This window comes from Ascaphus truei, chromosome 14 (assembly GCF_040206685.1).
Source record: "Ascaphus truei isolate aAscTru1 chromosome 14, aAscTru1.hap1, whole genome shotgun sequence".
Taxonomy (NCBI): domain Eukaryota; kingdom Metazoa; phylum Chordata; class Amphibia; order Anura; family Ascaphidae; genus Ascaphus; species Ascaphus truei.
The window spans coordinates 43,861,704-43,887,943 of NC_134496.1; the positions used below are offsets into that span (position 1 = coordinate 43,861,704).

The window sequence follows — 26,240 nt, forward strand, 5'->3', positions numbered from 1 at the left end:
TGTACCATCAAAGAGGGCACAATCTGTATATAAAAAACATAACTTTACATATGTATTGTTTAATACCTTGAGCCAAATAACTAAAAGTTGCTAGTTCAAACATACAGTATATGTTGGAAATGCTCAGAAGAATTGCTTTAAAGAAATCAATATAGAATTGGATATTGAATATTTTATAAAGTATAAACACTGATATAATTTGATTTAATTGTTCATAAATGAAAACAATGTTTCCATATCATAAGGAACAATATTGATGTCAATTGTGTGTGCATATGTGGACATCCACATGTATATGTACATGCAGATGTACACAGGAGCACACTTATGTATAATAATAAATATGTGGTTATGTGCAAATCCATATACAGTACACATGAATGTGAAAAAAAAACAAGGTTGTCCATATGGTAATGTCTGTAGCATTAAACTGTTGGAGAGGGAAAATAATAGTTACAGAATTTAAAATGATTAAAACAGAATTCTGGAAATAGAATAAGGGAGTAAAGAAAATTACAAATTGGGGGGAGGGGGAGATAGAGAAGAGTTAAGGAGGTGCAGGGGAGTGACAACATCAGCATAAAATATGCCGGAAATATAATGTAAAGGAGAAAATATAGTTTGCAGATACATAAATAGTATACAGAATACTAGGCATAGAAGATGCATATGGGGTGGGAAAGCCATAAACACGTAAGTTGGGATTCAGGGACACTGAATGGAAGACCATAAACTGCACCACGTTGGATTTAGGTCTGGGTTGACAACAGACAACTGATTGTTGGTTGATCTTGATGGACGCATGTCTTTATTCAACCTCCTGTATGTGCACACTATTACAGTTATCTTTTATTGGCTTTGAAGGACGAGAATGGAGGGACAGGCAGACCTGCTCAGCACGGACTGTCTAGGAATTGTTGGCCACCTCATTGGAGGAAAATAACCTGGACTGCAGTTGTGTCCCACCCCCACTCACTAAGGGGTTGTCATAAATGGTCTGCGCTGAACTGCTGACAGATGTTTGACTGCGGCCAACACCACAAAACAGCAGCCCCCACTTCCAGTTAATGAGCGCAGGCTTTGAGAGGCACTCTTAGGGACCATTTAATGTCTGCAACACCCCATTATTGCTTGGCAAACTGCTTCCACTGCAGCCAGGGACTCTGGGTAATAACATGCAAATGGCACTGTCACTACTTCACATCCATTTTAACATTGACCCCTATGAGCTTATGCCTGCCGCATTACACTGCTTATCAAAACAGCTTGGTTTAAGAAGTGCATAGCCAGTAAACCTATCAGACAGCTGTTTCAACCATTTGGTTTTACTCAGTGCAAGGTTGGTTGCTGGCCAAGCAACATGAAGCTAGTATGTGGGTTGAAACAGTCTCCAGAGCTGAACCACATTGTTCCAGGGGTGCCTTTGATGCACGGTTTTCTGGAAGCAGGGCCCCTGGAGTTGAAATTGTAAGCTGCGTCCAGATAAACCTACGTTGGGGGTGCCGGCAGCAGCCCAGATTGGGCTAGGTGGGCCTATAGAAATGGTGGCGTTTAAATGCCCCGTGAGCCAATAACAAGCAGTGACATGATCCCTTACAGCTTCCTATTGGCTCACGTGCTGCGGGACATTTACAAAGCAGCGATATACTGGCACCCCTTACGGAGGTAAGTATGTATGGAAGTAGGGGGTCTCCGCGGTTCAGCTCCAGAGACCCCCCCCCCCCTGCTGCCATTAATGGCGGATTTCACCATTAAGCCCAGAGGCGGCAACATTTGATGGGAGTACCTGCTGCCGCTACCGCCTTTTTTATGCAGCGTCAAGTGACGCTGTGACGTCACACGCCTCGTTGGCATATCGCCGCAGCGTCAAATGACGTCTCGGTCGCTGCGTGATGTCGCGTTGGTGACATTCCCAAGCGTGATTTCGAAGAACACGGAGGGTGGCAGCACGGACAGGAGGCGGCGCCAGGAAAGTGCCATGGGGCGGCAGATCTGGAAATCCTTTGTTTTTTGGTTTGCCTTCTATATGGTCCCTAGGAGTGCTCCTGCATGACAAAGTACTGCATTCATATAGCACTTTAAAATAAGACTTTCTCTACCGTCCCTTTAAGGGATTCTACGCTCCTTCTGCAGCACCACTTGACGAGACCATAAGAGCCCCGCCCTTTCCGGTCTCCAGGCAGCAGGTCTGTCCTGCAATGGAGGACGCCGCTTCCGGTTTTACCTCAGGTGAGAAAATCATCCCCCACCCTCGCGGGAACCTGTTCTTCCGTACGGGCCGGAACGCTTCCTCCCTCAAACCCCCCAACCCCCCAGGATCCTTTGCAGCTGGGTGGTGGGGGGTGAGGGGATATATTCTCGCCATGCCTTCCTCTTTCTGCTCCGAGGTTCCGCGCGGGAGGGAACGTCCCTTCCGCGGTGACGTCACGGCGCTTGTAACGGATTACATCATTGTGTCAGGGAGGGGACTCGGAAGACACTGTCAGCCAGGCGTATAAAGAAGCTTCTCCCCTCTCACACGGCGGCGCGGAGGGAGTTGGGTTTAGAGCAGGGGTGGACGCTGGTTTTCCTCTTTTGTAGGAAATGTAGACATTGCAGGCCCAAGCTGCCATGTGCTGTGGCCTTTTGCAATGTATTATCAAGCTGTGTAAAGTTTCCAGTTAAAGTGTGTCATCGAGGTGAATATCAAATCATATGAAGGTTTTGACACCAGAAAGGCAAACCAGAGTGTTTCCCTTGCAGAACAACCAGAATTAAATGGTTGACTATCTTTATGAGTCTTAAAAAAAAAATCTCTGAGAGGGATTTATGGTTTTGAAAAAACCTTCAGCTATTCAGCATCGTTTGGTACTGGCTTGTAGTTTGTTAGTTGGCCACAGCATGGATTTGAAAACGTGGCTATGTGTTGGTGTCACATCATGAAAAACATGATTTATCAAGTGAGATGATTGTATACCATCTTTTGGGACTGACCTGAAATGCAGAGAACTTTTTAATTTGCTGATCACTGGTTTAATTTAATGTGCCTTCTATGTAGTTGATGTACCCAAGTAAAATGTGGGCACATTAAATGTGTATTATGCAAAAGAAATTAAGATTTAATTGACTATTGGGGTATGTTTCTGTGAGTTGATAGGCAGACCACTCCGTTAATTGTTATCTAATTGCATGTGATCAGAGTATTTAAGACAGACTATTGGCTGTGGGCCATATGGCCGTGTAACATCTTAAGTGTTACATTTAAAGTGTGTGGCAGAGGTCATTTTGGAGTTGAAATTGGAGGTGATGATTTGAGGAACATCTGGACTCTGCACAGCAACTTTGCAACTGTGAGAACTTAACTTTCGTAAAGCTGTGATTCTTTGTACTCTTTCTATCCTCCAATAACTGGGAAGTCTCTACTCCTGCATCTCACTATGCCATACCTACTACTTTTTCTGTTTACTGTTTCCTTACTCCTTTTGTGAATGTCTCTGTTCTCTCCAACTTCCCCACTGCCCCATTATTTATACACCTCTCTCCCAACAACTTCTTTACTCCTCAATAAAAAAAACACCCACACACATACTGTATTCACACCCTCTATCTACTCCTTACTGCTGCTGGGATCTCCCTAAGCCTAAACACAGACACACCTGGTCTCACCCACACCTCCCTGCCATCTCTTCCCCTGTAAGTTGTTAACTCTCTTTTTAATACTGACTAACATTAAAACTTGCCCCACAAATCAAGCATCCCAATAGCCTGCACTCATGGTTACTGTCCCACACTCAGTCACTCCTACCACCCATTGTGACCCAGCACTGACATCTACAGCACTTATTCCCTCCCCTGCTGTCTCTGTAAGTTCCCCATCAAACCTCTTATGTGGCGCCTCACGTTGTCGTTGGCACTCCCGGGCGTGTATTTGACATGTTAAACCGCAGATATCTTTGTAAGTGTCTTGTGTTTAATGTTGTCGTTTTCTGAGTGAAGTGATGGTAATAACATCTTTCGGGACTGATATAACCCTGATGATATCCTTATAAAACTGATCGCTCAAACGGCTTCTACTTGAAAGTTTGGGAAACCGATAGAATTATATTTCATAACTTTTTTGTTTTGTTTTTTAGCTCCCAAATGGATCAAGATGTTTGTTTTGGATGAGGCAGTTGAAATGTTGAGCCGTGGGTTCAAGGATCAAATCTGAGATTTTTCAAAAGTTGAGCACAAACATTCAGGTAATATATAAATGCCAAGGCTTACTATATTTATAGTTAATGGTATGTTGACTTTGCTTCTAAAATAATGTTGGGGTTAATTGTTAATTTTTGAATTGCATGTCTGTCTGACAAACTTAAACAGTAACTTCTGCTTTCATCAGGGATTGAGTGAGCAGTTTATCTTTCTGGATTTCTTGGCTTCAGTATAGCATAGGCCACTAATTGTTGATTGCAAATAAGCTTCCATCATCTGAGAAATGGTACTAGATCATTTGCGAGACCCTTTAATGCTGTTGAATCGTTGGCCTTTGCTACACTAATCTTCTTGTACAAGCACTCTGTTAAAATTACGAAACCTGGATTTATTTCTAGTTTTTGTAATAATGCTAGTAGAGTACACACGGGAAGTAGAACAAAAGCACTTTTTCGATTTATAGACATGGATGGACTTCTTTCTGAATGTCCAGTGTCCATTGTCTTAAAGATTCAGTGCAACAGCTTTATTAATCTGCTTCTGACAAACTAAATGTGTTCGGTTTAGATGACTAAATTGGTGTTTCTCTTGTCAGGTTGTCCTGCTGTCTGCCACAATGCCAACAGACGTGTTGGAAGTGACCAAAAAGTTAATGAGGGATCCAATTCGCATCCTTGTGAAAAAAGAGGTACTGACCCTTGAGGATATCAAACAGTTCTACATTAATGTTGAGCGAGAGGTGAGGCCAGAAGGTGATGACCTTCCTGTTAAGAACACTATTAAACTACAAACATAGATGCATTTCCAATTCTCTGTAGTAGTGATAAGGTGTATGGAAAGAGCACATGTACTCTAAGACCAGTGTCTTTAAAGTGCAACCTTTTCAATGTCCTTTGAATTGTATGTCCCGTTCATCTCGATAGGTTTTATATACGGTATGATGCTGCTAGAGCTATAGATTACAAAGCACTAATCTTGGCTTCATTAGAGGCACTTGTGCATGTTGGTGCTGAAGACATGGGTGCCAAAAGAATGAAAAAGTTTAAACCATATATAGGCTGAAATCAGAAATTTAGCAGTTTCCCAATGCAAACACTACATACCTTCTATATAAAGTAAATATTACTAGTTACTCTTATTATTGATGCAGGATAAGTTACAATATAGCTGTGTAGTGCTGTGTTGACGTTCCCCCTGCACAAAACAAATTGTTTCCTACTATCCCTGTCTGTTTTGACTCTCACCCCAGCAGGCAGGGACGCTTGGTCTCAAACATCTTTTGCAATGCACATACTGGCTTTTTAGTTTTGTGGCAGAAAAGTCCTGGCTGCAAGCCTCGGTGCATTTCCACGTCCCTGTAATAGTGAATGCATGATGTGTATGGAGGGATTATGCACTCTTTGCAGTGCACCATTTAAATAGCCTTTGCCTTGTATGTCAAGTTTGTCTCAACAGATTTGATGCTACAATAGATATTTTGAAAATAATTCTTTTAAAATAGATTTGTTAAAAGGTTTATTATTTATTTATTTATTTATAAAATATTTTACCAGGAAGTAATACAGTGAGAGTTATCTCTCGTTTTCAAGTATGTCCTGGGCACAGAGTAAAACAAAATAATACATGGTTACAAATACAGTTACATAAATGAACAAGGTATACATTATATACAAGACATTGCATGCACAGTTAAAGAAAATATATATTATGAGCGTATGAAACACTTACAGACCAGATTAAAATGTGAGACAGCCTTAGATTTGAAAGAACTTAAGCTGGTGGTGGATATGAGAGTCTCTGGTAGGTTGTTCCAGTTTTGGGGTGCATGGAAGGAGAAGGAGGAACGTCCGGATACTTTGTTGAGTCTTGGGACCATGAATAGTCTTTTGGAGTCTGATCTCAGGTGATAGGTACTGCATGTGGTAGGGGTGAGGAGCTTGTTCAGGTAGCTGGGTAGCTTGCCCAGAAAGTATTTGAGGGTGAGACAGGAAAGGTGAACTTTGCGCCTAGACTCTAGTGATGACCAATCTAGTTCTTTGAGCATTTCACAGTGATGTGTGTTGTAGTTGCATTGGAGAACAAAACGACAAATTGAATTGTAGAGGGTGTCAAGTTTGCTAAGGTGGGTTTGAGGAGCCGAGCCATATACTATGTCTCCATAGTCAATAATTGGCATTAGCATCTGCTGTGCAATACGCTTTCTGACCAGGAGACTTAGGGAGGATTTGTTCCTGTAAAGTACCCCTAGTTTGGCATAGGTCTTGGTTGTCAGGGTATCAATGTGCATCCCGAATGTTAAGTGGGAGTCAAACCATAAGCCCAGGTATTTAAAACTAGTGACAGGTGTTAGGGTGGTGGTAGCGTTGGTTCTAATCAGGAGCTCAGTCACTGGAAGCTTTACAAATTTAGTCTTGGTCCCAAATACCATTGTTACAGTCTTGTCAGTGTTTAAAAACAGTTTGTTTTGGGAAATCCAGTTTTCGAGTCTCAAAAAGTCAGACTGAAGTATGTGTTGAAGGTCAGAGAGGCTATGGCTGTGTGCATACAGGATTGTGTCATCTGCATACATGTGTATTGAGGCTTCCTTACAAGCTGTGGGAAGATCATTAATGAACACTGAGAAGAGTAGGGGCCCCAGAACAGAGCCTTGCGGTACACCACAGGTGATATCCAGGGGGTTGGAGTTAGAGCCTGAGATGGACACATGTTGGGATCTTCCTGATAGGTAGGACTGAAACCAGTTTAAAGCATGTTTCCCTATTCCAGAGCTCTGGAGTTTGTTAAGCAGGCTAACATGATCAACTGTGTCAAAAGCCTTTGCAAAATCTAGGAATACTGCACCAGTGAGTTGTCCCCGTTCCATTCCACACTGGATTTCATTGCAAACTTTTAGCAGGGTAGTTACGGTGGAGTGTTTGGGACGAAACCCAGACTGGAATTGGCTAGGGAAATTTGTCTTGGTGTAGAAATCGCTTAATTGGGAGTGGACACATTTTTCCATAACTTTGGATAGAATTGGGAGAAGTGAGATTGGCCTGTAGTTTGAGACAGTGTTTTTGTCCCCACTTTTGAAGATTGGGACAACTCTGGCAGTTTTCCAGGTCTTAGGGATATGGCCTGCAGACAGGATAGAGTTGACTATGGACGCAATTGGTTTGGCAATGGCTGGGGCACCAAGTCGTAGGAACCTAGATTGTAGTAAGTCGGGTCCACATTGGCTGCTTAGTTTTAGTTTGAGGAGCGCTTGTGTAATCTCCTCTCAGATGGTAAAAATTTTCAACAATACTGACTTATTTGTATTTATTTTTACACCAGGAATGGAAGCTGGACACTCTTTGTGATTTGTATGAAACTTTGACTATTACACAGGCTGTTATCTTTCTTAATACTAGAAGAAAAGTTGATTGGCTGACTGAGAAAATGCATTCTAGAGATTTTACAGTCTCTGCTCTGGTAAGCAATGTTGAACCAGCCTTTTTCTTAATAAAATGCAGGATAAGTTACAATATAGCAGTGTGGTGCTGTGTTGTCGTTCCCCCTGCTGAAATAAACCTGTTTCCTACTATCCCTGTCTGTTTCCGCTTCCACGGAAGGCAGGGACGCTTGGTCTCAAACATCTTTTGCAAAGCGCTTGCTGTTCCACCAGAAAAATAAAATGTTGGTCAATTGCCTTTATTTTATATTTTCCATCTACAGCATGGTGACATGGACCAGAAGGAGCGAGATGTCATTATGAGAGAATTTAGATCTGGATCTAGTCGTGTATTGATCACTATAGACTTGCTGGTAAATAGCTTGTTCTAGCACACTGGTGTGTTGAGTACTTAAAATCATGTTGCTGCAAGTTACCCTGAGACCTTTTGCTACCTAGTGGTTATGGCAGCTGTGGGTAGTAGTATCTCTGCTAGTCAATGCTGGTGTGCTTCATACGGTTCAGCTTCTCTTATGCTTGGAATTGGCGCTGAGCATTAGGGAGCAAACAGAACATCTCCCCAAAGACTTGTTGTTTCTGTGAAGGTTCCTAATACCAAACAGTATCAAGTCCTTGGGTAAAGAAAGTGCTGCATTCCACAATGGACTATACTGTTGTAGTTCATCACTAAATTGTGGCTGACAAATCTAAAGCCATATATTTGAACTCTTTTTTGAGTCTGTGCCTCAAGCTAACCCTTCACTTTCTTTCAAGCTCGTGGTATTGATGTGCAGCAAGTGTCATTGGTTATTAATTATGACCTGCCAACCAATCGTGAGAACTACATTCACAGGTACATTTTAGCATTTCTTAAAGTAGCCCTTCCCATATAGTAAAATGTTACGCATGTTAAACCAGAGCCTAGACTGTTCTGCAAAGAACTTATCTCTGCTTCCATAATGTCCCTTCCTTAAAGGCACTTGTGCATGTTGGTGCTGAAGATATTGGTGCCAAAAGTGTAACTAGTGTATTGGCTGTAAAACCAGAAATACAGCAAAGTTTCCCAATTCCAAAGCATTAAATACCTGTGTCACGATGACACCAACTTTTATCAACACACTTATATTTCTGGGCACTTGATTGAACAGAACAAGTTGCAAAATAAATTGTGATTTATTTCCTTAATAGACAAACACACGACATCTGCTGAAAACAACCCTTACTGGAATAAGGGAATGAAATTGTCCTTTTGAAACAAAATAAATTGTCCTCTGCTTGCAAGCGCAAGAAATGCAGCCTTGGTTTTAAAAGTCCTGTGGTTATTAACCCCTTCACTCCTGGACTGGTTGCTGCTGTGCTGGAACAAAGTCTTGCATCTTTACATCATGGATTAAAATTCAGGAATCATACTGGGGATATCTGGGGGGGCCACAGTTATAGACTGCCCAAAGCTATCTTTAACATGTGGACCCAATCCCCTCGTGGGAACAAAAAAAAACACGAATAGCCAGGTTACCCACAGTTCATAAGACCGGTCAAAAGGACTGTCCGGTGGGCAGGGCGCATGGGTCAGGTTGACGCCCATGCCACTTAGCATACCTGGGCTACACCCATAACTTGGTGCCACTGTGTCTGGTTTCTGACTCAAAGGTGTCACTAGCCTGACATCTGCTGTGCATCAGTATGCCAGTATTGTATACATTATGGGTCTCTGGGTCTTTTCACAATTGACACTCTTTTAGACAGGGGGACTCTAAATCTGTGAGAGCCTTTTGAGGCTCCGTCATAAAAATAACTAAAGCCCTTTGAGGCTTGCTCATAAAAATAGCCCCAGCTCATTCACCCATATCACAGCTGGATGTCAAGTAATTCCTGCTGGGACTTAGAAAAAAATACCTCCTGCCTTATATTTAAGATTTGCCATCATGTGTCGGTTAGAGGGTATGGCAAGCAATGCATCTTGTCTTTTACCCTCGCAGACAGGGAATGGCCTGCAAATGGGGAATAAAAATGGCGGGGACAGGGCAACAGTAATGCATAGCAAATCAGGTATTAACCGTTTCCTCCCCGTCACAACCTGCTATATAAAAAGTAACCAATAATAATTACTCTATACTATTGTAATCTGATTTTTGTTAAAGGAAGCAACGTTAGCTTATTGATGCAGGATAAGTTACAATATAGCTGTGTAGTGCTGTGTTGACGTTCCCCCTGCACAAAACAAAATGATTCCTACTATCCCTGTCTGTTTTGACTCTCACCCCAGCAGGCAGGGACGCTTGGTCTCAAACATCCTTAACGCCATGGAAATGGCAATAACTGAAGCCACTCACAAATTTTTATAAGAATTGTAATTATGTTTAAATAGTTAAGGAGCAGAATACAGCTGCTCTCAAGATAACGGACGCTGCTGAGAATAACCCCGTGGAAGTCGTGTCTTTCTCTTGATCTGAGAACACACACTTCCGGTCGTGGTATGATGGCGGCCAGTGGATCATGGACGCCAGTGGATCATGGACCAGTTCTTTGTGAAGGTAAAAGTCTTAATGTATTTGACCTGGTCTGCACTGTTGTGCATGATCAAAACCAATATTGGTGGGCCAGTTTGGTTTTAGGTATTAATGCCTTGGTCTTTGCTGTTGTCTCCTGATTACCTTTTGCTACAGGTAAGTTGCATAATGCTGCTGACCTGTTTGTGTGCTCGCTCTCGCGTTGTAGAACATTTTTACCGTGAATGTAAAATGTTCTCCCAAACTTGTAACAATGCAGTGTAAAGGTGTTGGTTTAGACCAGTGGTGGCTAATTGACAGCTAGCTGTACTGGAGCAGGGATCTCCTTTACCTGTCGGTGTCCCTTGAGGACTGGAGAAACAATATTTGTAGACCTTAAATGTGTTGACCATGGAAGGGGGTGCTGGTATTTGCTATTTAAATTGTCAGGGCTGTTCCCGGCACCCCCTTCCTAGGTAAGTATCTCTGAAATCTGCTCTGGGAACCCCCTGCTTCAAACTTATTACCATGTCCTTACGAGTACCTCTTTAAACTCATGCCCGGAAACAATTTATATTAGTTTCTAACTATCCTGTTTTTGAAGGCCACCACAGCAGGCAGGGACATTTGGTCTCCAACATCCTCCGTGCCATCGAAACTGCAATGATTGAAGCTTCTTAACTTTTATAGCGAATATTTGTTATGGATTAAATGTGGCAGAATACAGCTGCTTGCAACATAACAGCCACAGCTGAGACTGACCTTGTGGAAATATTCTCTTGATCTGGGCATACAATATAAACAAAGCTGCACTTAAATTGTCAACTGCCCTGTCCACACACATCATGGAATTATGGATTGTTGATTTTGTTTCAGACTTCCAAGAGTTGCTGTGAATATGTAGTCATCGATTTGTAATGTCCTTTGCAGGGTTGGGCGTGGAGGTCGTTTTTGGTAGAAAAGGCATTCTTGGTTTGGCCATGACCAAACCTTTGCCACCAGGACACGTCACCGCTCAGATGTCCTGCGTGGCTGCTGCTCCATATTTTAATGTCCCGCGTTCAGAGAAATCTGGTTCCAGGACTGTGCCGCAGACTGTGTGGGAATCGTTGGCTGCCTTGTTAGAGGAAAGGAACGGGGACTTTGAGTGGTCTCCCCGCTCTCTCAGGAGTCTTCATAAATGGTCTGCGCAGAACTGCTGCTAATGTTGGACTGCGTCCATCAGCTCCCTCTCCCAGCTAACTTGAGCACAGGATAGTGCAGGCTTAGCAAGACCTACATTCATAAAGCACTTTTTAAAAGTAACATTATTTGTAGCAAAGTCATTGTCAGGTGAAACTGTAGTCAGAACAACCATTTTTATAGCTACAGACCAAGCAATATCCTACCTATATATATTTTTTTTAATCAGTTCTGTACTGAGAATACTTCTAGCATTTTGTTTTATAACTGGGAATTACATTTTTGTGTTAATGTAACAAGCATTTTTGTTCCTATAGAAACCATTTACAAAGTCACATCCCCTTTCTCTTCTGTAACAGGTTCTGGCACACACCTTTTTTGATCCCTGCCCTTTTTCTAGCATGCACCAATTGTATCTAGTGACTGCCTGGTCACATGATCTTCCCTACAGAACTTTGCATCATTGGTCCTTCTGCTGCCCGGACAGCCATTTAGTGAACCCCCAAGCAGAATCTTCACCGATCGGCAATTTAGCCAATTACTTATTTTGTGGATTGTATTGATGCACATTAATAGGGGTAAAAAAATAACCGTGAGCTTGGACTGCTGCTTTTAATAGGAACTAAAATGCAACTGCAGCTACACTATCAGGTTGTAGCTATTCCTTTTGGTACAGCTGTCTCCCACCTTCCATTTTATCTTCAAATTGACAATGTTTAGAATTAAACAATTGCCTCCTGAATTGGTTTTTATTAAGTACCTGGGTGATGTGCCTGGGAAATGCTGCAGAGATACTATAGTAAACAAAAAAAGTCCTAATGCACATCTAACTTGACATTGTTCTATTAATTTCTGGGGGGGTTTGTCATTTAGTTCAATCTTTTGGGCAAAACATGGCATGGTGACCCTTCCTGCAGGTCCCTACAGTACTCACTTTTTATACTGTGTCCTTTTATATTGCATTCACTGCATAGAGAGAGTAACCCTAAACCATGCTGTCGTTAATAGAATGGGGTACGTGACATGCGGTGCTAAACTTGTGTTTGAGGTCATGTAGCACAATTAAATATAATACTGTAGGACTGTTGAGCTTGCCAAGATTGTGTATGAGTAATAAGATTTTCTTTAGGATAGGAAGGTGTGTCCAGACTGATTGCGCTAAACCAGGAGAACTCAGTCCTCAAGGGTCAGCTTTTATTGATATCCCTGCTTCAGCACAGGTGACTCAGTCAAAGTTACTTGTGCTGAAGCAGGGATATCATAAAAGCTAGCCTGTTTGGTGGCCCTTGAGGACCGAGTGAGACCCCTGCTCTAAAAGGTCACAGTAATCGGTTTGCTATTTGCCCAAATCAGAAATATCCCATCTGTATCAGGAACCTGTAAGCGGCAATAGCGCCTAACCCCACTGAAGTCGATAGGAATTCCTGTGCGCTATCGCAGCTTACAGAATAAGGCCCACCATGTGCTTGTACGTGTTTGCGCACCTGATCCAGCGTTAACGCCCATTCACTTGTATTGCAGATAACATTGGACTGGGTGTACTAACGCGTACCAGCACTTAAAGAATCTCCATGGGTCACACTTACAAACTCTGCACCATTTTATTTGCTGTTCTCTGTAATTCAAATTCAGTAATTATCAATATTTCATTGTGGCAGCAATACTCTGTCCCCTAAACCCCATATTCCGGTACATCCTATTACTCTGCTGGCAATAGTTCTGGCAGCTGCATACACCATGCATTATTTAGCATATTTTTTTTATAATACAAAGTTTATTATCAGAATATAACAAAACACTTTTTTTTTTTTTTTTTTTTTTTTTAACACCACACTGGATTCATATTGGTTAAGAAACATCGCTGCTAAATAACAAAAACTAGCTGTTCTGAGTCATCTGTTGCGTAACAACTGCAAATAGGCTCAGCATTTGCAGGTATTCGTCTGCTCCATCTGCCAAACATTTGTCAAGTTCCTGCAGATACAAAAAGCGATTGCATCAAAAGTCGGATCACACACACACACACACACACACACACACACACACGCTTAATTTACAGGTGGTCCTCGCTATTCGTTATCCGTCGCAGATTAACATTGGATTCGCAATCTGACGGATAATCGAGGACCGCCTGTACAGTACTTTCTATAGATAACTCCTGTTTATCTACTTTAGGCGACTTACTGCAAGCTTTTCTGCAATAACGGATTTCTTCTTATCCGTGAGATCCTCTCTCTCCAGTATCACATCGTGGAGCTGGGTTACAAGCTGTGTGGCTGCATGTCCGTTGTTGATCAGATCCTGTGTGGAGAAAGGTGGTGAATCACGCAGGTTTTTGTTTTTTTTAACTGTCTTAGTGTCTCCAAAACCTACAAGAAAAAAACTACACATTTGAATCGGTTTCTCTGGACAGGTTTGGGCAAGTTGCGTCATCTTATACTACTGATTTAAACCCCCCCCCCCCCACACACACACACACACACACACGTTAGTCTAGCATTCAATAGTAACATTGGAAATACCTGAATTTCAAATAGAGGAGCTATATCAAAAATAAATCACATGTTTTATTACCTTTACCATTGTTTCCAGTTTTTCAAATGAACCACTCTGACAAGCTGCTAGCACTCCATCCAGTGTTTCCTTAGGAATCACCTGGAACAGAATGGTTCGTTCTTTGAGATTAGATATATATAGCGCTTATATCTATCTCTGTCAAAATTAGGTTTTGCTGGCCCCTCGTACAGTAAAGGGTTAAATAACAAAATCATAAATGAGCACATTGTGGCTTTTTTACTTCTCTATGGAGATCTCATTGAACTATCCCAGAATTAGAGTCGGATTTTTCACCAAAGTTCTAATTTGCTCCAAATTTCTAATGTTCGACTTTGAAGGAAAAAATAAATAACTAGAAAATACTCAAATTGAGGGAAAATAAATAAAAACTAGTGATTATTTACTTAATTTTTCTTTTTTAACAAAATTGGACAATGCCGCTCGAGTTTGTTCCTTGTAAATATAGATCATTTTATTTTTAAACGCAAAGCAAATTTCTGCAAATCTCTAAAGCCTCATTAATCTGTGCACCCACAGCCTTTGTACACTGCAGGTTTATTTAGAAGAGATTGTACCCCAGCTATTTCTGTCACCACTTGTTCAGTTATCTCTTTTCCTGCTGCAAGTCTTGTCGCGCTTTGTAAGAATGTAATCGCTTTCCGCAAGTCTCCTTCTGACACTGCAACCAGACAAGTTAATGCCTGTAAGAAAATATATTGATGAATGTTACGTTAATGTAGTATATGATGATTCTAGAGATACACATGCTCTCCTCATTACACATTTCCATCTGTTGAAAGCAGGCTCTTCAGCCGGTTTTCCAAAAGAACCAGGACAAATTAGGTGTAGAAGGGGCCACATGAGTCTAATAATGTCATTTTGGATGCATTTAAAGACTTTAACATTGTTATACTTTTAAGATTTTGCAAAAATGTATATTACCAGTACCATGTTTACATTACCTAAGCTTACACGGGAATGTCCGTGTGAAACTGCATTTGGACAGTGCTTCACCTAATGTCATAGTAGTTGCTCAAGCATCCAAGAGCAATCAGCTGAAGGGCCCTAGTCCGAAGTGAACAAAATCACAGACCCACAACATCGTACCAGATTCCTTCTAAACACCAATATCATGTATAGCTGTGTGCATTTTGGGACTGTATTATAACCTCACTGAGGGGAATGTGCGTTACTGACTAGTACAAACTTTCTAACCTTTTAGAATGATAGCATCCATGAGAATTAGGCGTGTGTGTGTGTCAAGGGAGCATAATTAATGTACTGTATTAGCCTGAAATAATATACCATACATACAAACACTGAACCCGTAGTATGTTAGCCATACGTAATAAATACTATACCTCATTGGTAATTTTCACATTTTCCTTTTCACAGATGCTCAGCAACCTTTGGGTTTGAATGTTATCAGCCAGTGGTTTAAATCGAAACTTGGAACATCGAGATGTTAAAGGTTCAATTATCCTAGGAGACAGACAGAAGTAATGATCCCTATTAATGGTGGTGGGGGGGTGGGGGGGGTCTATGTCACTTTTTATGAGATTGTAAACTGAACACAAGCTAAGAAAGCTGGCACTGATCTGCCTGCAGCAGATGATGGTAGTCACACTTTGTTGTTTTCTGCCACTGTAATATACCCAATCAATAATAAAGGTATGATTGATCTCAGGGCAATCACATGTTTACACAAAGTCCTCTGTGAACTTAAAACAGGTTATGAAAACAAAACAAACCTGCTTGGTATACAGGTATACTATTCCCGTTTTGCAAACTACTGGCAGCATAGGGGTTAATGATGAAAGCTTAGACACGTTACCTTACTTACAGCAAAACTATTTGGAATGTTACCATTTTTGTTGGAAACTTTCTTTAATTATCCAAGTATGAAATGTAATTGACATTTTCATGGGTATAATCATGTTTCCCTGATGTTAACGCACCTGCTGACATAATTACAAATGAGACAGAAGCGAGTGGTTTTCGATTCTTTCTCCATGGTGCGCCTTAGCGCTGCCTGCGCGGCAGAGGTCATGGAGTCGGCTTCGTCCAGAATTATTATCTTAAAAGGGGGGCACGGCTTACCGCTGAAAAGAAAAACACCTTGTAAATCACACGAGATATGCACACGGTGATGTGACGGGCAGTAAGGTTTGTGTTCTAGGGAGAGGATGCCCTGGTAAGAACACATTCATAACCTATATAAAAAGGTGGTTAGCGGAGATGCAGCATTAACATCTGGCTAAGGGCTGGTCAGTACTCTCCAACAACTGCCTTTATGGGTCTTTTATACCAAACTCTCTGGAAAATCTAACCAGTAATTTTTGTTTTATACGATTGTGATGGAGTGGATCAGATTAAATGTGGGTATTTTCATGCCGTTTTGGTGTGCATGGGCGCCTTCTCATCTTAGAATAAATCAAATAAGACACATTTCCCTCTGCTTTTGCATCACGCAGCTTACACGGCAAAGGGAAAGAACGTTAAGTCCCTCAAATGTTTCCCCGTAACCCCTTTAAATACAGAAACGGCAAAATCTTCATTTATTTTTAGCTCGCCTCAAAGACATCATTTAGGGGAACTGCGCCTTTAAAGGGCCGTAATGATCATAAACTAGAACAAGAATATCCTTTGCAGAGGAAATGAAAGTGAAGTATCCAGCATGCTGCTTACTCCGGGCGACTCCCTCCAGCCGTTAGCTGGGCAAAGTTCTTCACTTTCTCCCGAACGACTTGTATTCCTCTTTCATCAGAGGCATTTAATTCCAGAACCCGCTGACGGAACAGATGAGGCCTGCAAATTATTGAACACCAAGTGACTGTCACAAGCAGCTCGATGACATTAAAACAATTTATTTCAGGGGAAGTGCAATTGGTTTAAACAACCTCCAGCTTTCCTTTCTCATCGCACACAGGCGTAGGCAGCGTTATTACAGCCCGTGGCGTGCTGCACCGGGACATACATAACGCACGAGCGGGAGAAGCCGCCATTGTTTTAAAGCAGCCTTGTGCGGGCAGGGCTAGTGCAATATTTCAGCGGCAGGAGCATCATATTAAAGATTGTCATGCAAGATTTATTTGTAATTATTATTACATTCAGTCTGGTTATCATGAACTCTTTAGCAGTGTAAATGCTCCAGGATATTTACATTCACAAACACAATCACTCTGAAAAGTTGTAAAATCCTAGATTTTTCATTAAGTGCAAATTCTGCCTTAAAAACACTCTGTATTACACGGTTTCATGGGGTAAGGGGCTCCTTCAATGATGCATATTTGAGCAGACTACAGTATTCCATTAAAGAGGGCAAATATCAGCAATGAAGCAGAGCAACCGCATTTTATCCGAAACAGATCATGTGCTTGCCGGGAATGCTAGAATATATCAACTTTAAGCGTTTTGTGGAGGTTGATTTGTTTGTCTTAATTTCCATTGCTTCGTTTTTCTATTAAAAAAAAAACAATTTATAATTCTTTGCATCAAATCAATCTGTTGCATAAAAAGCTTTAAAGTGCAAATGGCAGACAGACAGCACTGCAAAGAGGTCATAAGTAATACAGTACAATCACCCCAGGAGCCAGGACTGAAAAACATAGCAGGGTCAGAACAATTAAATGTGTGGAATGTTGCAGTATCAGCAGACATTCAGCAAGCGCTTTGTCATTTGGGACTTACCCATAGAGCTCTCTGGATGCTGCCAAAATTGTAGATGTTTTCCCAGTTCCAGGAGGACCATAGAATAGAAGGTTAGGGAGCTTTGAAAGAGAAAAAAAGGACGGATGGTAAAAACAGAATAAGCAAATATATTGAGAGATCTGTCACACAACGGGGATTTGAAACTTGCTTTAAGCATTTTGACAGGTTAATGTACAGACTTATTCCTGAATAATACTTGAGAAATGCATGAAAAAAGCATTCCTGCTCTTGCAAAAAGACCTTTCAATTATTAGACGCAGGCATGTGTGAGCGATAACGTATACTGTATATCTTTAGAAGGATACCGATGTGTCTTTGTAGAAGGTTTAGGTACATTGCAGATTACACATTCAGCGCACTATAAAGGAATCTGGAGGCTACAATTATCACTGGCATTTGCATACTGCTCTACTAAGCAGGCCCTAAGAGCCACTATATTTATAGAAGTTATGTAGCACGGTCAGTCCAACTTTAACTCTAGCCAACGGCATGGTTTAATTTATAAACGGGGAACAAAGTGAGTTCACAACTCCCAACACTGTTGCAAAACACATAGGACTCCATTTACTAACTAGCCCAACATTAGCACATTACCATGAATAAGAGCTGAAGTTACATTTCAGACTCCAAAATAAGTCAACGTTAACAATAAATGTTAAACTTAATCGCCACTAACTTTAGCTAAATGGCCAGTGTGCAGTAAATCAGAGCAGCTAGGAGGTAAAGGTGAAGGAGTTTGTTTAATGAACTCTTTTCCTTTCATTCTGTGGCAGTAGAAATCAGAGCCATGAGACCATATCGTCGCTCTCTTGTGCTCTGGTTAAAAAACAGAACCTTCAGCTAACTCCTGGCACACTATATGCACTCCACGCCAACACTCGCTAACATCCTCATCCCCCCAAGCCTTAATGGGATCAGTTGTGCGGCTGGACCATACTCCACCCTGAGGCATACGCCAACCCAAAATGTGCAGCTACTTAACCATTTGTTTCTACATTGCCCCTTATTCCCTCTAGATCAGTGTTAATTCAACAGGAGTTCCCTTAAAGGGTTCCCGGAAATTTTCAGGTCATTTGAAAATTGTACCAAATACTGAAGAATGTACAATGCACCTGATCTCAGACGCGCTATTAGAAAGGGTTCGGGTTCCTTGCAATGCATCTGATCTCAGACGCGCTGTTAGAGAGGGTTGGGATTCCTTACAATGCATCTGATCTCAGACGCGCTATTAGAGGGGGTTGGGATTCCTTACAATGCATCTGATCTCAGACGCGCTATTAGAGAGGGTTGGGGTTCCTTACAATGCATCTGATCTCAGACGCGCTATTAGAGAGGGTTGGGGTTCCTTACAATGCATCTGATCTCAGACGCGCTATTAGAGAGGGTTGGGGTTCCTTACAATGCATCTGATCTCAGACGCGCTATTAGAGAGGGTTGGGATTCCTTACAATGCATATGATCTCAGACAAACTAGTAGGCTGCGCTTATAGGGCCAGCGACAGCGACGTCATGTCAAAACAAATGCATTGCCGCCGTCGTGTGCGCTTATAGTATGTGCGACGCAATAGACCGACTGCTTAGTCGTGATCGCTGGAAGTCATCTCTATTTCATTTTTCCAGCAACCGCAGCCTGACGTCACCGTCGCGTCGCTGGCACTATAAGTGTAGCCTTAGAGAGGGTTTGGATGGCGCAGAATTTCACAATGTACTTATAGGGTTCTTTAACCAAAAAAAAAAAAGTTACAAACACTGCTCTAGGTTGTAAACTCCTATGAGCAGGGCTCTAATTACCGTTTGTATCTGTTTGAGCGCACACACGTCGATTGCATTCTTATTTTCTTATCAAAGCTAATTCAAGCAGTATCCTAAAGAAACTCTAAACCTTCTACCCCCTTGTTCCAAAGCTATTTCAAGTCTGCATTTATTTTGGAGATTTATTTTCAGCCTTTTATTACATACTCACATCTGCTCCCGCCAACGATTTTTTCAGGACGGCGACCACTTCATCTTGATAAGCTACTTCATCCACACATTTGGGCCGACTATAAGAAAAGGATAGTGAGAGGTAATTGTCCAAGCGTCAGAGCCAATTGGATTGCATCAATCTTGCATTACAATGTTATGCATTTGCACTGGCGAAGAAAAATGTTTGACTTCAGGAAAACAAGAACGATAAACAGGATGTAAGTTTGCACTCATTTCAGTACTGCAATGATATTTTTTATATCAAAAGATGTTGAAAGCCTGAAAAAGGGGGGAAGGGAAACACAAAGTGATTGTGCCCCTAAAAGAATTCACTAAACTGCACACCACCGGGTGTAAAAAGTAACTTTTAATAAATTGACTTAAAACATATATTACCAAAGATAGGTGTAACGTGAATAAAAATGAATTAAATCAAAAGTGTCAAGCATCTATGTTGTCTAGTATGTATGGTAATAATATCCCAATTAACCAGCTAATGATGGTGAGATATGGAGGGCATAGGATGCAAAAGGTCAGGGTATAAACCCCTCTGTATCAGCTGTTAGACCAGATGGTGAGTATATAAAAGGTCAGCGAGACCAGATGAATAGTAAATGAATTTCCAATCTTCCTAACATGAACATAAAATTGAACAACTCTGCAATAGTGAACTGTCACGTGAAATACAAATCCTGTCATCAGGGAGGGATCAGAGAGTGTTTGGTATTGTTGGTACACTGTATCTTTGTCTCTACTACAGACCCGGTTTTATCTGCGTTCGTGTCTTGGTATAGCTGTTTGTTTCACTCTGTGGGTAATGCGTGCGCCTGTCTCAGTGTTATTGTGTATCTGTATCAGCAGTCATGCATGCCATGTACTGAGCCATATCAATACCGGTTGGTATTAATACTGCTGACTTATTGGGGGTGTCTCAGCATCGACACACTATCATCAGGTGTTTAAAGCCCTCTAGTAGGGTTTTGCACATTAGAATACACTAATGCTGGACGCCGATTGCCCCGTATTGCATATAGATCTATGAGCACTGATTATAATTGGACGGCATGTCCGCATACCACAGCTTCAGTTGTATGCTGCTTATATCTCTTTAGCAGAGTGTTTAGTCAAAGCTATTTCCAGGCTTTTATATTTTCTATCAGCTATATGTGTGATTTACTTGTGTGCTGTGTATGTCAACGTCATTGGGCGTAGAATCATTCCACGTACCACCAACCTTTCATTGTGTTGCACCTACAGTGTTAATATTATAAATTTACAGTTTATGAAATATCCACCATCACACTGTTAGGTGCTATACTTCACAATACAGGTTGGTTTGATCGGTATGCTACGCCTAATGCCGCACAACACACCTATGTTGCTATAGCGATTTGAGTCTTGATTAGCAGCTGATTTCAGAGATCCTGTGTTCTATATTTATAGGCTGCATTTGGTGCAAATTAGCTTTCCTGAATTATTTCAGACACATGTTTAAGCGATTTATATCTCTAGCCCAACACCACCTCCCTATTCCCCTCCCTGTATTAGTACATTGTGTGTTCATTATAAATATTCTGTATGTAGATTTTATTTTAATAGGATTATTATTAAATGTTAAGTTTTAAACGCCCAGGAGTGCGTTTGTTAAATGAGCTTCTAGGTGGTGGACGGAGGCACTAATATGCTCTCGCCCTCCAACCTTTTTGTGTATTCATTTATTTGAAACCCAAGAATTAAAGAACAATTTTAAAATGGAGATCCAACAATATATTTCTGACCATGGGAAAAAATAAAGTTTATCTAGTCTGTAAAAGAATGTTATCTCAAGGGGACTTCTAATGGTCAAGCATAGAAGTCTCTAGTTACACCAATGCCTGTGGTTGGCTTCTATAAACATGTATTCATAAGACATTCCAAAGCCCTTACTTTGGTGGCATTTCAATCTTTATTATTACTGATACTAATTACATATGAACCACCTCTGTGAGATCTGACTAGCATAACTCAGCAGGAAAACCACTTACACAGACTAGCAGATGCTAAAACCATTACACAACAGATGTGAGTATAGCTACAGCCTTCTAATCATTGAATATTTTTAGGCTTAGATCACAGACTTATAATACTCAGTTTCAACATCAACTTTGCCATAACAAAACGAATGTAACTGTTGTATACAAATACACCAGTGAAAGAAAAAGCTTAGAATCAGGTAAAGATACTTGAAAACATTCTATAAAATTAAGCTGTTCCTCCACTATTCACATATCTCCCTCCATAAGGAAAATAAGGCTTAAAATCAGTCACACACTGTGTCCTGAGATCATTCAGTGGCTCTCCCACACTAATTACTTAATGTACAACTAAGAAATATGATGCAAAACAATACTAGAGTTAAGGGCTAATACTTGTACCTGCTTTAATACTTTACACTTTTGAACACTACATTTAAAATGACTAAGTATTAGCACATATTGAATGATGGTCCCAAGGTAATTTCTGAAACACTAGATGAAAAATGCAAGCCTAACCAAATAGATTTTCCAGCACCTGGGTGTAGATTGGAAGCTACGAAGCACAGGACTGAGCCTTTAAATGGGAGATCACTGCCCAGGTCTGGTTAGAAATAAAGAGGTCATTACTATTTCTCCACCCATGGGACAGGTTTCTGCTTCTTGCCGTCTCCGCTGCTGCCGGTGCCAGATACAGAGGCTTTATCTTTTACAGGTTTGGTGCTGATAGATGTCCCTCCTTTCAGAAACGCCTGCATTATGTTATCACCTGCATGAAAGAAGAGAATTTGTTTTACTAACCAGAAAGGGACATGTACACAGCACCGACAATAAGGCGCTTTTCAACAAAGCTCAGTTAAAGGACTGAACGTGTCACTACTCTAACTTAATGTCACGCTAAGCCTAAGCATGCATCCCCAAAATAACAATAACATATTGTTAGCAATGTTTTCTCCTGTAATGAGCACAGCATTCACTTTAATGGACGTTAGTAATAATGACATGCAGATGAGGTTTTACCATAACTGAGTAAACCCACAAATAGTTTACACAGGGACTTAACATTATGTTAGGTCATACCGGAACTTGGCATTTCTCATCCAGATCATGAAATAGGACTTTTGCAGGCTCTGGATGTGTGTAACACCACAGTTAAGCGTTACGTCATAAAGCATTATATATCTCTCCTCCTCTTTTTAAACTTGAGATCACACACCTTTTTCAGGGTCTGGGTAGGAGTAATAGGAAGACATACTTTACATCAGGTTTTTGACAGATAACACAACTTTATGCCTAGGCTAATGAGATGTGGATCAGCTCCTTTTCCACATAACTAGGCTTCTATTTACAATGGCAACCCTTACTTGCAAAGCTACAATTCCGCTTTCTCCCTGAACAAAGTAGTTTTTGTCATTAGGATATTTATTATGAAACGCGCCCTACCTTTCTATCTTTGCAGCATTAATACTGTGGGCGCCAGGAATATCCAGCCACTGTGCTCCCTTAATACTACACAAGCTCCTATCATCTGGCCGGCAGGGGATTAAACCACTTAGCCTGCTGCTGAACCCCAGCTTGACGTGACCACACTCAGGCCTGGCCCTGGCACTCAGGCCTGGCCCTGGCACTCACCTGGGTCAGTGCACAAGTACAGGATACTCAGCGCGGGAATCCGGCTGCCAGGCAACACCAGCACCAGGTGGCGCGCGAAAACCGTATCCACACAACCGCTTCCGGGTCACGTCATGCAGGCGGAGACTTCTGTGCTCACAGACAGAGTGGCGCTTGGAGGATCAACCATAGAGAGGAGAAGACGCTGACCGTCGCCAAGGAAACCGCAACGGAAGTGCTGTCATGAATGTGTTGACGCGAGTTGGCGGCCATGTTGGTAGAGGAAGCCCTTTCTTTGCTAATCATGGAAATGCTGTTCTCTCTATTTATATAATATTATTACACACATACTGACTTTCTCCCCTAGCCCGCGTGGCTCGGACAGAAATAGATTGACATCTCTTCAGTGTACAGATATTAATTGTTCATGTAAACCCATGGATAGTGAGACGTACGTCCCGGGTTACGCTGTATTATTAGGGAGACGTACGCCCTGTGTTACGCTGTATTAGTATTATTAGGGTGACGTACGCCCTGTGTTACGCTGTATTAGTATTATTAGGGTGACGTACGTCCCGGGTTACGCTGTATTATTAGGGAGACGTACGCCCTGTGTTACGCTGTATTATTAGGGAGACGTACGCCCTGTGTTACGCTGTATTATTAGGGTGATGTACACCCCGGGTTACGCTGTATTATTAGGGAGACGTACGCCCTGTGTTACGCTGTATTATTAGGGAGACGTACGCCCTGTGTTACGCTGTAATATTAGGGTGACGTACGTCCCGGGTTACGCTGTATTATTAGGGAGACGTATACCCTGTGTTACGCTGTATTATTAGGGTGATGTACGCCCTGTGTTACGCTGTATTATTAGGGTGATGTACGCCCTGTGTTACGCTGTATTATTAGGGAGACGTACGCCCTGTGTTACGCTGTATTAGTATTATTAGGGTGACGCACGTCCCGGGTTACGCTGTATTATTAGGGAGACGTACGCCCTGTGTTACACTGTATTATTAGGGAGACGTACGCCCTGTGTTACGCTGTATTATTAGGGAGACGTACGCCCCGGGTTACGCTGTATTATTAGGGAGACGTACGCCCTGTGTTACGCTGTATTATTAGGGAGATGTACGCCCCGGGTTACGCTGTATTATTAGGGAGACGTACGCCCTGTGTTACGCTGTATTATTAGGGAGACGTACGCCCTGTGTTACGCTGTATTATTAGGGAGACGTACGTCCCGGGTTACGCTGTATTATTAGGGTGACGTACGTCCCGGGTTACGCTGTATTATTAGGGAGACGTACACCCTGTGTTACACTGTATTATTAGGGAGACGTACGCCCTGTGTTACGCTGTATTATTAGGGAGACGTACGTCCCGGGTTACGCTGTATTATTAGGGAGACGTACGTCCTGTGTTACACTGTATTATTAGGGAGACGTACACCCTGTGTTACGCTGTATTATTAGGGAGACGTACGTCCCGGGTTACGCTGTATTATTAGGGAGACGTACGCCCTGTGTTACACTGTATTATTAGGGAGACGTACGTCCTGTGTTACGCTGTATTATTAGGGTGACGTACGCCCTGTGTTACGCTGTATTATTAGGGTGACGTACGCCCTGTGTTACACTGTATTATTAGGGAGACGTACGTCCTGTGTTACGCTGTATTATTAGGGTGACGTACGTCCCGGGTTACGCTGTATTATTAGGGAGACGTACGCCCTGTGTTACACTGTATTATTAGGGAGACGTACGTCCTGTGTTACGCTGTATTATTAGGGTGACGTACGCCCTGTGTTACGCTGTATTATTAGGGTGACGTACGCCCTGTGTTACACTGTATTATTAGGGAGACGTACGTCCTGTGTTACGCTGTATTATTAGGGAGACGTACGCCCTGTGTTACTCTGTATTATTAGGGTGACGTACGCCCTGTGTTACACTGTATTATTAGGGAGACGTACGCCCCGGGTTACGCTGTATTATTAGGGAGACGTACGCCCTGTGTTACGCTGTATTATTAGGGTGACGTACGTCCCGGGTTACGCTGTATTATTAGGGAGACGTACGCCCTGTGTTACGCTGTATTATTAGGGAGACGTACGCCCTGTGTTACGCTGTATTATTAGGGAGACGTACGCCCTGTGTTACGCTGTATTATTAGGGAGACGTACGCCCCGGGTTACGCTGTATTATTAGGGTGACGTACGTCCCGGGTTACGCTGTATTATTAGGGAGACGTACGCCCTGTGTTACGCTGTATTATTAGGGAGACGTACGCCCTGTGTTACGCTGTATTATTAGGGTGACGTACGTCCCGGGTTACGCTGTATTATTAGGGAGACGTACGCCCTGTGTTACACTGTATTATTAGGGAGACGTACGCCCTGTGTTACGCTGTATTATTAGGGAGACGTACGCCCTGTGTTACGCTGTATTATTAGGGTGACGTACGTCCCGGGTTACGCTGTATTATTAGGGAGACGTACACCCTGTGTTACACTGTATTATTAGGGAGACGTACGTCCCGGGTTACGCTGTATTATTAGGGAGACGTACGCCCTGTGTTACGCTGTATTATTAGGGAGACGTACACCCTGTGTTACGCTGTATTATTAGGGAGACGTACGCCCTGTGTTACGCTGTATTATTAGGGAGACGTACGCCCTGTGTTACGCTGTATTATTAGGGAGACGTACGCCCTGTGTTACGCTGTATTATTAGGGAGACGTACGCCCTGTGTTACGCTGTATTATTAGGGAGACGTACGCCCTGTGTTACGCTGTATTATTAGGGAGACGTACATCCTGTGTTACACTGTATTATTAGGGAGACGTACACCCTGTGTTACGCTGTATTATTAGGGAGACGTACGTCCCGGGTTACGCTGTATTATTAGGGAGACGTACGTCCCGGGTTACGCTGTATTATTAGGGAGACGTACGTCCCGGGTTACGCTGTATTATTAGGGAGACGTACACCCTGTGTTACACTGTATTATTAGGGAGACGTACGTCCTGTGTTACGCTGTATTATTAGGGTGACGTACGCCCTGTGTTACGCTGTATTATTAGGGTGACGTACGCCCTGTGTTACGCTGTATTATTAGGGT

General features: G+C 42.1%; 2 protein-coding genes and 6 non-coding genes across 10 annotated transcripts; 7 read left to right on the top strand and 1 right to left on the bottom strand.

Annotated features, from left to right (window-relative positions):
• Positions 1–2,937: 2,937 nt before the first annotated feature.
• On the top strand, positions 2,938–3,010 carry LOC142466294 (small nucleolar RNA SNORD2). The gene has a single exon (XR_012788145.1). It is a non-coding gene; the product is annotated as a small nucleolar RNA SNORD2 (small nucleolar RNA).
• Positions 3,011–3,967: 957 nt separating this feature from the next.
• On the top strand, positions 3,968–4,040 carry LOC142466296 (small nucleolar RNA SNORD2). Its single transcript, XR_012788147.1, has one exon. It is a non-coding gene; the product is annotated as a small nucleolar RNA SNORD2 (small nucleolar RNA).
• Positions 4,041–4,116: 76 nt separating this feature from the next.
• Positions 4,117–15,340, top strand: LOC142466043 (eukaryotic initiation factor 4A-II-like). Its single transcript, XM_075570676.1, is given in 8 exon segments — positions 4,117–4,185; positions 4,187–4,220; positions 4,772–4,915; positions 7,492–7,629; positions 7,873–7,962; positions 8,363–8,441; positions 11,008–13,574; positions 15,211–15,340. Coding segments are annotated over 7 exon segments (816 nt in total). The 5' UTR covers positions 4,117–4,129; the 3' UTR covers positions 11,283–13,574; positions 15,211–15,340.
• LOC142466290 (small nucleolar RNA SNORA81) lies at positions 4,522–4,702 on the top strand. The gene has a single exon (XR_012788142.1). It is a non-coding gene; the product is annotated as a small nucleolar RNA SNORA81 (small nucleolar RNA).
• On the top strand, positions 5,321–5,452 carry LOC142466269 (small nucleolar RNA SNORA63). Its single transcript, XR_012788122.1, has one exon. It is a non-coding gene; the product is annotated as a small nucleolar RNA SNORA63 (small nucleolar RNA).
• LOC142466275 (small nucleolar RNA SNORA63) lies at positions 7,665–7,793 on the top strand. The gene has a single exon (XR_012788128.1). It is a non-coding gene; the product is annotated as a small nucleolar RNA SNORA63 (small nucleolar RNA).
• On the top strand, positions 9,750–9,881 carry LOC142466273 (small nucleolar RNA SNORA63). Its single transcript, XR_012788126.1, has one exon. It is a non-coding gene; the product is annotated as a small nucleolar RNA SNORA63 (small nucleolar RNA).
• On the bottom strand, positions 13,048–23,271 carry RFC4 (replication factor C subunit 4). Of its 3 annotated transcripts, XM_075570673.1 has the most exons (12): positions 23,136–23,241; positions 22,584–22,731; positions 22,134–22,272; positions 19,490–19,568; positions 17,506–17,585; positions 16,504–16,623; positions 15,774–15,917; positions 15,177–15,297; positions 14,391–14,516; positions 13,834–13,914; positions 13,444–13,560; positions 13,048–13,233 (listed from the first exon to the last, which is right to left on the bottom strand). In XM_075570673.1, the coding sequence occupies exons 2-12, from the start codon at positions 22,594–22,596 to the stop codon at positions 13,138–13,140; spliced, it is 1,116 nt and encodes a 371-aa protein (XP_075426788.1). In that variant the 5' UTR covers positions 22,597–22,731; positions 23,136–23,241; the 3' UTR covers positions 13,048–13,137. The 3 variants fall into 3 exon arrangements, with proteins under 3 accessions (XP_075426788.1, XP_075426789.1, XP_075426790.1); XM_075570674.1 differs by lacking the exon at positions 22,584–22,731 and having other exon boundaries at positions 23,136–23,271; XM_075570675.1 differs by lacking the exons at positions 22,584–22,731; positions 23,136–23,241 and adding an exon at positions 22,947–23,129.
• Between the last annotated feature and the right edge of the window lie 2,969 nt (positions 23,272–26,240).